At 48.9% G+C, this 10,533-nt stretch overlaps 3 protein-coding genes across 3 annotated transcripts; 1 reads left to right on the forward strand and 2 right to left on the reverse strand.

The window, feature by feature from the left end:
• Window positions 1-1,648: 1,648 nt before the first annotated feature.
• On the reverse strand, window positions 1,649-5,228 carry N7506_008631 (tetratricopeptide repeat protein; the record flags this gene model as incomplete). Its single annotated transcript, XM_056957924.1, has 8 exons — window positions 1,649-1,837; window positions 2,003-2,026; window positions 2,268-2,491; window positions 2,563-3,505; window positions 3,587-4,480; window positions 4,534-4,741; window positions 4,793-4,896; window positions 5,094-5,228. 8 exons carry the CDS (start codon window positions 5,226-5,228, stop codon window positions 1,649-1,651), a joined length of 2,721 nt encoding a protein of 906 aa, XP_056807314.1.
• Window positions 5,229-7,029: 1,801 nt separating this feature from the next.
• Window positions 7,030-8,300, forward strand: N7506_008632 (cytochrome P450; the record flags this gene model as incomplete). Its single annotated transcript, XM_056957925.1, has 3 exons — window positions 7,030-7,732; window positions 7,795-8,067; window positions 8,134-8,300. The coding sequence occupies 3 exons, from the start codon at window positions 7,030-7,032 to the stop codon at window positions 8,298-8,300; spliced, it is 1,143 nt and encodes a 380-aa protein (XP_056807315.1).
• Window positions 8,301-8,499: 199 nt separating this feature from the next.
• N7506_008633 (putative short-chain dehydrogenase/reductase) lies at window positions 8,500-9,451 on the reverse strand (the record flags this gene model as incomplete). The annotated part of the gene is made up of 4 exons (XM_056957926.1): window positions 8,500-8,571; window positions 8,616-8,731; window positions 8,782-9,339; window positions 9,406-9,451. 4 exons carry the CDS (start codon window positions 9,449-9,451, stop codon window positions 8,500-8,502), a joined length of 792 nt encoding a protein of 263 aa, XP_056807316.1.
• Between the last annotated feature and the right edge of the window lie 1,082 nt (window positions 9,452-10,533).

Raw genomic sequence — 10,533 nt, forward strand, 5'->3', positions numbered from 1 at the left:
AAGGAGAAACATTATCATTGTACGACTCGCCAAGGGCCAGCACAATCGAGAGACAGGAGAGCCAAGTCCTGTCGACACCCTGAGATTTGGGGTCTTTGTAGAAGTTCTCTAACTGGAGAGGAAAATCCCGTTTGCGGTACCAGTGGTAATCGTGTGCCATGAAAGTTTCAAATTGGCCAAGGAGGTAAATCGAGTATGAGTATGGGGGGAACTTGACGAAAACCTGGCGCTCTGTGAGGTGAAATGAGCAGGGGCGCGCGAGATAGAGCAGCGGGCTTACGCACCATCTTTGTCTTGTTTTAGAGGAATAAATGTATAGGCTGACGGACTCGAGCGTACTCCCTCATGTGAATCTGCAATCACATCAGAGGGCGTCTGTGCGGCTTGCCACACCTGGTGGGCTGTATCGGGCGCAACAACGTCGTGGATTCCTTTCAACTTTGAGACAAAATGCTCTGTTGTCGAGTCCTCGACCAGGCGCCCAGCGCTCGGGTGAATATAAGACTCATCGTCCCCGGGGGTAATTATGTCATGCGCGACTGTCGCTGGGCCCCGCTGTTCCTTGGGTGGTGACTGACGGAGGCGGAGATTTTCTTGTTCTAATCTGCGGATATATGATTCGGGAACAGTCAAGACACGATCCTTGGATGGGAAGATGCAATCCCTGTTTGATGCAAGACACTTTGAGCAAGGGTTCTCTGTTTCCGATTAGTTAAATAGCGCCACAAAGGTAGAGCGACCATGTCATACCTCCACTGCATTTTACCTTTTGGCTGCGACAGTAGTAGCAAGCACTAAAAGATCTCCCTTTAAAGCGCGCCATCATGGCTTTTGTTGTATCTCAGTCCTCCCGAGCCGAGGAAACGTGAGAGGTGGAGAGCGGCGAAGTGAGGTTCTCCGCAAATTCTGCCTGAGGCCACAATCGTGATACCGCGTCAGGACTAAGACTAATTACTGCGAGGTAATACAATTATATTTCCAAGGTGAGGGGCTATCTGGACAGTAGCCTGAAGTGTTGGATACATAATGTCATAGAAAGTGGTCCATGGTTGAACATATACTCCGTACGGAGTGCTGCCGGTGGTAATTAGCTCCGCCCGTTTTGGCGCCCATGGATAAGCCCGGGCCTTCCCCTGGGCCCCCGGACTGCAGCTCACATCGGATAAATGACGCCCCCAGGCCTCGGCCGCAACTGGTGACCCGATCACAAGCTTATAAGACTGACAAAAACTTGATGTCTGATTTAGATTCAGACTAAAAATGAGACAGGCATCATACGACACGTGATCCCATGACTGAGGAAAATGATTGACCCTGGCCCCGGGGGTTGGTGTCAGTGAGTCAACATCTTAAGCTCCGTAGGGGGTACATTCTTCGATATTCCCCATTATCGCCAATGATGGGCGACCAATCAATTCCTTCTTGCAAATCTAGCTCACTGGTCAATGACCTCCAAATCCTCGCAGGATCCTACATTTCTGAACGAGCGCATGTTTTTGGTGTTGTCGGTGCCGCCATCATCATCCACAACAATCGAGTCCTACTTCTCCAACGCGCATGTGACGACGAACGCCCCAACTTATGGGAAGTTCCTGGCGGTGAAGCCCACAAGGATGAGACTATATTTCAGTGCGCAATCCGTGAACTGCTAGAAGAGGCTGGCCTTCACGCCTCTGAAGTAGTTGACATGGTCGGTGGATTTGAATGGAATGAAGACCGAGTCGAGCAAGCTCAACACGAACAACGGATTTGGAAGATCTTTATGTTTCTTGTCAATGTTCGCAATGATAGGTCGGAGCTCAAGATTCGACTTGACCCCAAGGAGCACCAAGCATATCTGTGGGCAACAGAATCAGAAGTTCGGGAGGGCATATGTGGTGATATCAAACTGGAGTGGATGTCGACCAACCAGCAGAAGGCTATCCTCGCTGCAATGAAAAAGTGACCTGGAGATATGAAAATGATTTGACAAAGGCTTGACAGTTCGGGGTTTCTTACATACAAGGTCAAGAGCATCCGCAGTTGCCTGTGAATGTCACTGATCAAATTATTTGGACCCCTTCTCATTCCATGTAGTCTGAAAAACAAGTATTATATAGTTGAATAGTACACTATATCTGACTCATGCTTTAACTTGAGACTCTCAGTAGTGGCTGTCGACCCTGAGATCAAGATTCGTGCAAACGAATATCTCAGTATGTGAAGTGCCGAATGACTCTTTTCGGTGGAATCTCAGAGGGAGTCATTCCACCTAATGATAAAGACACCTCCTCGGAAATGGTGTTACAATCGTTTTCGGGCAACCTTTTCTCCTTTTTGAAGATCAACTCCTGCTTCTTCTCCAATAAGAGTGGCCACATTCTGTGTTTCTCTCCAAGCCCTTCCCCACCAAAGGCACGAACAGCTTGAATGAGCTCCTCGCATGAGCTTAAGGCGTCATCAATCTTTTGCTGGTCTTCATAGCAATGCACAAGAAACCACATTGCTTGGACTGGAGAAACAGGATTCTGTGAGTCTCTTTCGAATAGACAATAAGATTAGGCATGGAATAATGGAACTTACGTCGATCTGAATGCTCCCCGTCTTCTGCACGCTTTGATTGTTCATACCTTTGTTTTTCCATCACGTTCTCGAACACCGACTGTGCCTCCAAATATCGGCCTTGGCGCCAGTAGGAGTGTCCCCGCCATGTGTGACCGTTCAACGTCCCGAGATGATTAGCCCCCAAATTTCGTTCAGCTGCGGGTAAACCATCTCGGAATAGTTCCTCGGCCTCTTCAAATCTATTGAGGGCAATTTTGATCTTTGCCATGGTCAATTTAGCTCTGAGTGTAAGCATGTGCTCACGTCCAAGCATTTTGGTGAAATCATATTCGAGCTCTTCGATCATCTTCAAAGATGGCTCGAGATGTTCTTCGCCCGCAAACCCAGCAACGTCAGCGAGGTCAAGTCGGGCATTCAATGTTTTCAGATGTTTCGGGCCTAGCAGGTTCAGGAACCCTTGATATGCGCTTGATTGGAGATGAATGGCTGCTTCATGGTCCAAATAGCGAAGTTTGACTTTCGCCAGATTCTCCACGGCTGTCCACGTGCTTTCGTGATTAGGACCAATTCCCTCCATTGTTGAAATAGTATCAATAACCTCTTGGTGTAGCTGATTTGCTTCACGGAGTCTGGAGCCCATGTTGCAAGTGGCACCGAGTGTGCCCATGATATTCAAGGTCGCAGGATGCTTGGGACCGTAAAAGTTTTTCGCGTAACCAAGGACTTCACATTGAAGCTCTCTTGCTTCGTTGACTCTTGTCTGTATTGCATAGACATTGGAAAGCAACAATGCGATAGCAATCCCCGGTTCGGACTCAGGCCCCATTTGCGCGAACACGAAATCTTTCACTTGAAGCTGCAGCTCCTCCGCTTTGCTCCAATATCCACACTCAAGGTACACCAGACTGAACTTTGCCGCCTCGCTCGCTTGAAGCCTTCCAAAGCTCGCCCGAGGAGCCAGCTACGTCATTGACCAGGGCCAGCTGCGATGTCTTAGATTTTCTTCAAATCGAGTGTTGAGTTCTTTTTGGAACTTGCGCACATTTTCCACGTGTGGATAAATTTGTCGCTTGAGGTATTGGTCTTGGTTTGTATACGCGTCCGGTGGCTTGAAAAAGATAGATTGGGTCAAAACTGTAGCAGCGGCCTGACACCAGAGAGCCTGTTCCGCTGTGCTGGTGTCTGGTCTCTGTCGAACCCAAGTGTGCACAAGTGGGTGCATCCAATAACTATCATTTTCTGCATGCGAGGTCAACATACCCAGCCGCCCCAAGAGTGAGAGCGCGCCACGTAATCTGTACTCATAAAATGGCGGATCATCTTCATCTCGCAAGACAGCTGGAAGGACGAGGATCGGCCTGGTGAGGGGCTCTATTATCGTGCCGGCCCATTCTCGGAAGACCATGTTCCATGTTTTGGGCCTCTTATGAATGGCCCTCGGCTTTTCCGCTCCCTGTTTGGCACGTCTGTCTTCCTGTTCTCTTCGAGGGTTTAAGGCCGCATTTTTGATGAAATCAAACTCGATGTTCTCCCAATGGAAGAAAGAGAATATCTCAAGCAGCTCAAGAGCATCTTTTGACTCAAAGTCTTCCTTGCTTTCAAGGCCGAGGTAGATCATTTCATAAGAAGAGTACACACTCATGTCTGACATGTGTTCGATTTCATGTCCACGTGAATTGCTTCGGCTCCGTGAACGACGAATTCTATCCCATGTTCTTTGATAGTAATCAGGATATTCGCTCAGTGAACAAAGCCTTTCAAGGACGGCTTTTCCAGCATGTATGAGTGCAAGTGGAAGATAGCCAAGAATCTGCGCAGCTTTGCGAGCGTACTCTCTTGTCGCTACCTCCCAGGGACGTGGAAACACAGCGGCAGCCAAAAGCAGGTCACTTGCTTCTTCGACCTCGAGGCTCTCGAAATGAAAGAAGCCCGAACCCTCCGTACCGTGTCTTCTGTTGGTGGGATTGCGAGTTGTAATGAGTATCATACCACCTTCACCCCCGGAAAGAATTGAGTTACATCAACATCGGGGTCGTCGGCATTGTCGATGAGCAGAAGCCAGGGTTGCTGGAGACTAGAGAGCCAATTTTTCGCTGCTTTCTCGTTGGGCTCGACGCCGCCAACCTTTCCAATCTCGGCATAAGAATGTTTGGCATTTTCATAGGAGCTTCCATCGATCCAAAAAATCCCCCAGAAACTAGACGTGTCAGTCTCCTGTCTTTTATATCAGGAGGTACTTCTCACTCACTGTTCTCTGTTGTCCTGAGCAAATTTGCTGCAGAACTGCGTCTTCCCAGAGCCCCCAAGACCGTGGATGACAAAACGTCGTTGATGGTCCTGCCTCTCTCGGGACTTCGAAACACCTAGTGTGTGCTTCAGTTACTCCAACTGCTTCTGTCGACCGGTATAATAGCTGCTGACGCTCTGCGGCATATAGAAATGTTTGTTGAGTCTGACCAGTGATGCAACTGCATTAGCGGAGTCCAGAAAATCGGTATACTTCTGAGTGTCAGCTGGTGGACGGCATCCTATTCTCCGGGGTATCTTACATCGTTTGAGTCAACCGATCCTCTCAGTGCTGAGCGAAGACTACTGATCTTGCTCTCTAGCTTGAATTTGTGATGCTGCAAGTCCTCCGATATTTTCCCGGCCGCAATATCATCTGATGCATGGTGGTGGAGCATGTAAGATCTGTGCCACGTTAGCAAGATCTAAGAATTGAAATTTCATCTGCTCACAAATTTAACATAGTCTGAATGCCCTGTTGATTGTTCGCGAGTCTTGCACGTATCTGCATGTATTCACCATCACGATCATGTGTCCGTATCGTTCTCCTTAGATCATCGAGCCTGCTCCCAGTCAGGCCTTTTTTCCCAATAACTTCTCTGAGTAAATTTTCCAGGCTCCCCACTGTATCTCGGCTTCTTTTTAGGAGAGACCCAAGCTTCCGCCAATTATCTTCGATCTGGGGCCGTATGTATCCCCAGAGTCTTTGTCATCGAGTTTGTTGTCCGGAGTGGTTGAGTGGCGCCTGGAACGCCAGAAGTCGTCCACCGAGTCATTTACATCGAGAAGAGATTGGATTTCGTGACTCAAAATCGTGATTTCGTCCTGTATTTTCACGGAAGCTTTTTTTATGTCGTTCAGATAGGAGAGCACGCGGAAAGAGAGATCTGAGAGGCCCGCAACTCCCACGATGATGGAGAAGGGATCCATATCAACTCATGAACAACCTTGTCTCTTTGGCGTGTACACAGAGTGCAAGAATAATAGATTCCTGGGACTTATCGTGGAGACAGAGTTGGGGTCCATTTGACGGGACCGTGGCTGCGCCAATCATGTTATTCGAAGAGGATATCGCGGACGCCCCTGCGGTAGACACACCCGGCTGTGCCTAAGTGGGGTCATCATCCGGGTAAACACCAAAACTGGACGATCATCGAACAATACGAGACCAGTGAAGTTGAAATTGAAGCCGCTGTCTTGGCCGGGACACGTCAACGGGTGAGATCTGGGCAAAAGGGCTGGTCGAACTCTTCTTCGCGTGTCACACTTTCCAGCAATCAATGAAAAGGAATGGGTAGCTCTCAGTCCTCCGGGTCTTGGGGATTGTACTTATGGTCCATACACATCTCGGCCGGTTGACTGAATTCAGGAGACGTTAGTGCTGACAGTTCTGCATGACTCAAGGGATCCTTCCCTTACGGGTTTAGCTTTGAGCGCCTCCCTTGTTTCAACCAATAGGAAGCACGAGTATACAACACTACCTTGGTGAATCTAGCGCAGTTTGCCGCACTTGACCCAATAGGTGAGCTTTTATAAGAATAGCAATAAACAAAGCCACGGGTAATTTGCGCCGCATTCTGGGATTTTGCCCGGGCACCTTTATATCACCATCGACCTGTGCTTTCTCGGGCATATTTCCATTGTTCCTTTGGCTTAGCCTGAGCCTCATTTCCAAACATGATGCACTTGAGCCAGCTCCAACAATTTGGTCAAGGCCTTTTTTTTGGAAAAAGATCAATTTTATCTGCGCGTGGTTGCAGTGGTAGCTCTTGCTTACTTCTTGTATCGTGGGATTCAAAGACAGCGTGCACTATCCGTGAGTACATTGCCTGGTCTCTGAAGTCAAATTATTGACAGCTGAAGGATTTAAAAGACTTTGGTGACCAGCATGGCTGCTTACCAGTGCAAACTTGGATTCCTTACAAGTGGCCATTGGCCCTTGATATCTTGAAACGACAATATGACGCCTCTGCAGAACAACAACTCCTGCTGTTTCAGTCACAGTATTTCGACAAGCTCGGACCTAACATGACATTTAAGCTGTTTGGTAACCAAGGGTATCTCACAGCAGACCCAAAGAATGTGGAAGCCATACTTTCGACAAACTTTGAAGGTAGCAAGCCCTATATGTACTTTATAAAGCCATACTGACAATCGAAGGATTGGGTCCTTGGCTCCAGACGAGAAGGTCTCTTTCCCATGCTCGGAGAGGGCATTTTCACCCAAGGCGGTCGGCCTTGGAAGCATTCGAGGGAGCTTCTCCGTCGCCAGTTTGTCCGAATTCATCGCCAAGATTCAGGAGTTTTCGATGCGCATGTGGAGGGTTTAATCGCAAAAATTGGTTCCACAAAGGGTATTGTGGATCTGCAACCTCATTTCCTTCGCTTCACTTTGGCCACGACGACAGCGCTAATCTTCGGGGAGCCTGTGATCTCTGTACCAGGGGAGGAGACAGATGATTTTGAGAAGTGCTTCGATTATGCCAGTTATATGAGTGCAATTCGACTGCGCCTTGCTGATTTTGAATGGATTTTCAAGCCTGCTAAATTCAATAAGGCGTGTGCTGTCATCAAAAACTTTGCGATGCATTTTGTCCAACTCGCCCTCCAAGAAATGGAGCACAATGGGGAGGAAGCCGCTTTCGACAAATACGCGTTCATCGTCGAGCTCTATAAGGAGATGCAAGATCCCTCACAAGTTCTGGATCAACTGGTCCACGTGCTGATTGCTGGAAGAGACACAACGGCATGCCTACTGTCTTGGACATTCTTCCTCCTCGTGCGGCATCCCGAGGTCCTCGCCAAACTGCACGCTGAAATTCAGGATGTCACTGGAGGGACATCTGAGATGAGTCGGGCAGTCATCGCTAAGATGAAGTACCTTCGCTGTGTGATTAATGAAGGTGAGCTTGTTCCCGATGAGGATTGGGCATCACGTGTGCTAATCTGAATTAATTCTTTTTAGTTCATCGGCTATATCCTCAGCTGCCATTTAATGTGCGAGTAGCTGGCAAAACCACCATTCTTCCTAGTGGCGGCGGACCAGATGGGAAATCTCCCGTGCTTGTGCCAAAGAACACCGGAATAGGATACTCGGTTTATCATATGCACAGACAGAAGAGCATATACGGTGATGATGCGGAAATTTTCCGACCCGAAAGATGGTTAGGTCCAGACCTGGAAAATGTTGGTTGGGGGTTCATGCCCTTTCACGGGGGTCCTAGAATATGCCTGGGGAGTAAGTCAACTTCCACATAGATCCGTGAATGGCTCCGTAACTTGCAGTTGCTGACTGGGGCTTTAGAGGACTTTGCACTGACTGAAGCGTCATATGCAATTATCCGCATCATCCAAACCTTTCCTGATCTCAAGCTACCCCCTGACGTGCCTGTTGCCCCTACTGGTGAGGAGAAGCAGAATATGACAATTGTGGTCATGAGCGCGGACGGATGCAAAGTGTCCCTCAAATAGACACACTCTTAGGAGCAATATAATAGTAGACCAGTGGGGGACCAACATCAATATTCTGGGTCGTTTGGGTCTTCATTTGAAATAAGGAGCTTCAAGAAGGGGCATAGTAGTGCTCTGTATTTGGAACAAGCACTTTGACACTGTACACCTGGTCAATGTATATACACACACTCGTGAATAATGTCGAGAACTGCTGCCCTTATCGAACTGTGAACCCGCCGTCAACTCGAATATCGGCACCATTTATCATGCCGCTCGAATCCTGCAGATACTGTAAACGAGAAACTCAAATCATATGTAGCATCTGGAACATACCTGACATAGGAATAGCACAGAATCCGCTACTTCCTCGGGTAGCGCGAACTTTCCGGTGGGGATGCTCTCCAAAAACGCATTACGAATCTTCTCTTCCCCCAAGCCTTCTTCCCAAGCTCTGTCCAGGCAACAGTCGGTGAAACAGTATTAGCAGTAATACCCTTACCTCCCCACTCAGAGGCCATACTGCGCGTCAAACCCAAGAGTCCAGCTTTGGAGGCGCAATACGCCCCGTGCCGGTGTAAAGCGGCGTGCGCTGCTTGGGATGATATGCTGACGATTCTCCCCGGCGGGGTCGGGCTTGAGGATTCCTCCGCAGCTTGAGAAGCTGCAAAGTACATCCTGGCGAATGCCTGGGAGCAGAGCATTGGGCCGTAGATGTTGGTCGTCAGATGCTTGAGCGTTTCCTCCGGTGGCGTTACCTCCATATCGCTGAGAGACACGTAGCCAGCTGTATTGATCAAGATGCTAGGAAAAGTAGCTTCTTTTGGGCTTGAGGTGTTATGCTCGGAGTTTTTTCTTTCCAGTAAATGGAATGCTGACTGGACAGAGTCCGAAGAAGTGATGTCGCATTCGTAAGTGTGAATTTCGTCGATATTGGTGTCCGCACCGTAACCCGATTCGAGGAGTTCGTCGCGCCGAGAAGCTTCGAATGGTGCATACAAAATTGCCAGGCGGGCTCCTTGTTGTCGAAGCTTTTTGCCTATGCTGGATCCAAGACCGCCTGGGAGAAGAGAAGATTAGAGGACCATTGCGAATGCCTGGTTGAATATATATCTGAGGTCCTTACCAAGGCCTCCGGGGAGAATAGCGAGACGACGAGAAAAAGCCATCATAGAGATCCTGTATCGATCTTGAACCCCCAGGAATGATCCAAACTTGGAATTGAGTTGAATGGGGAGATATTGAAAGGGGAGATCCTGGGGTACTGTGAGGGGGAGCTCCCCGCATCAGGTAGCGATCGTCAAATTTCAACTGACGTCAGATCGTCTTGGCAACATTGCTCCCAAGGTTGTTTTTGGCACAACATTTTGGATGATTTGAGGAGATTTGACAAGCAAGTCCATTGGTTTACGCAGATTTAAGCTACAGCCCTAAATATCTGGATCGGACAAGAAAACTCAATTGAGCTTCGAAAGAGCCAATCAGGTTGGGCACATGATCTCCCTAGTCGGTCCTTAAATTCACGTTCCATGACTCTAGGTTTCCGTCATATCGTCAATTTACCGGCTACGCGTCTACGTATCTACGAGCAGCTTGCTAATAGTGGCCAGCTACGGTAGGACATCGGTCTGCCGGACGATGGGTGGCGGCAGACAGATGTATCGCAGAAGACCGTCGGATATCCATCAGCCCCTTGTGAGTGAACTGCGGCGCGTCAAGCCATGTTGACGTGTGTCGCCTTCGTACATCACTTCACGCCCCGCGTTTCTGGGAAGGGCCAGTGGCGAGACGAGAGTATCTGGCGCGATATGGCCACGGTTTCCCTGGACCTACTTCACCACCACAAGCGAAAGCAGGCGTGTCATGGGTTCATGCCAGGGATGATCCGAGGGTCTTCACTCACCTGCCAATAGCAAACTGCGTCTACACCTCCAAAAGAGGTAGTCAGCAATGTCTGGTTTGCGATGATCACAAACCAGACACCACAAGGAAGAGAGGAGGGATAGAGCAAGCATGTCCTTTCGCTGGTATTGTCCAGATCAAGTTTTAACGGTAATATCTCAGAACGAGGCTTGGGGCTTTTGGAGAACCAAAAACCTCAAGCCTCGAACACCCGTCATGCGTGCCACACAAAAATACACTCACCTGCCACATCCCTATATGGATGCCGGAATCCCACCTATTTTTACATTTCCCCAGCAATCACCATGAGTGCTGTGGGCCAATCCCCTGTAAAGCTGCCCAACGCTATAGC

Source organism: Penicillium brevicompactum (assembly GCF_028827555.1).
Source record: "Penicillium brevicompactum strain IBT 35665 chromosome Unknown utg000006l_segment0_segment0, whole genome shotgun sequence".
In the NCBI taxonomy this organism is placed as follows: domain Eukaryota; kingdom Fungi; phylum Ascomycota; class Eurotiomycetes; order Eurotiales; family Aspergillaceae; genus Penicillium; species Penicillium brevicompactum.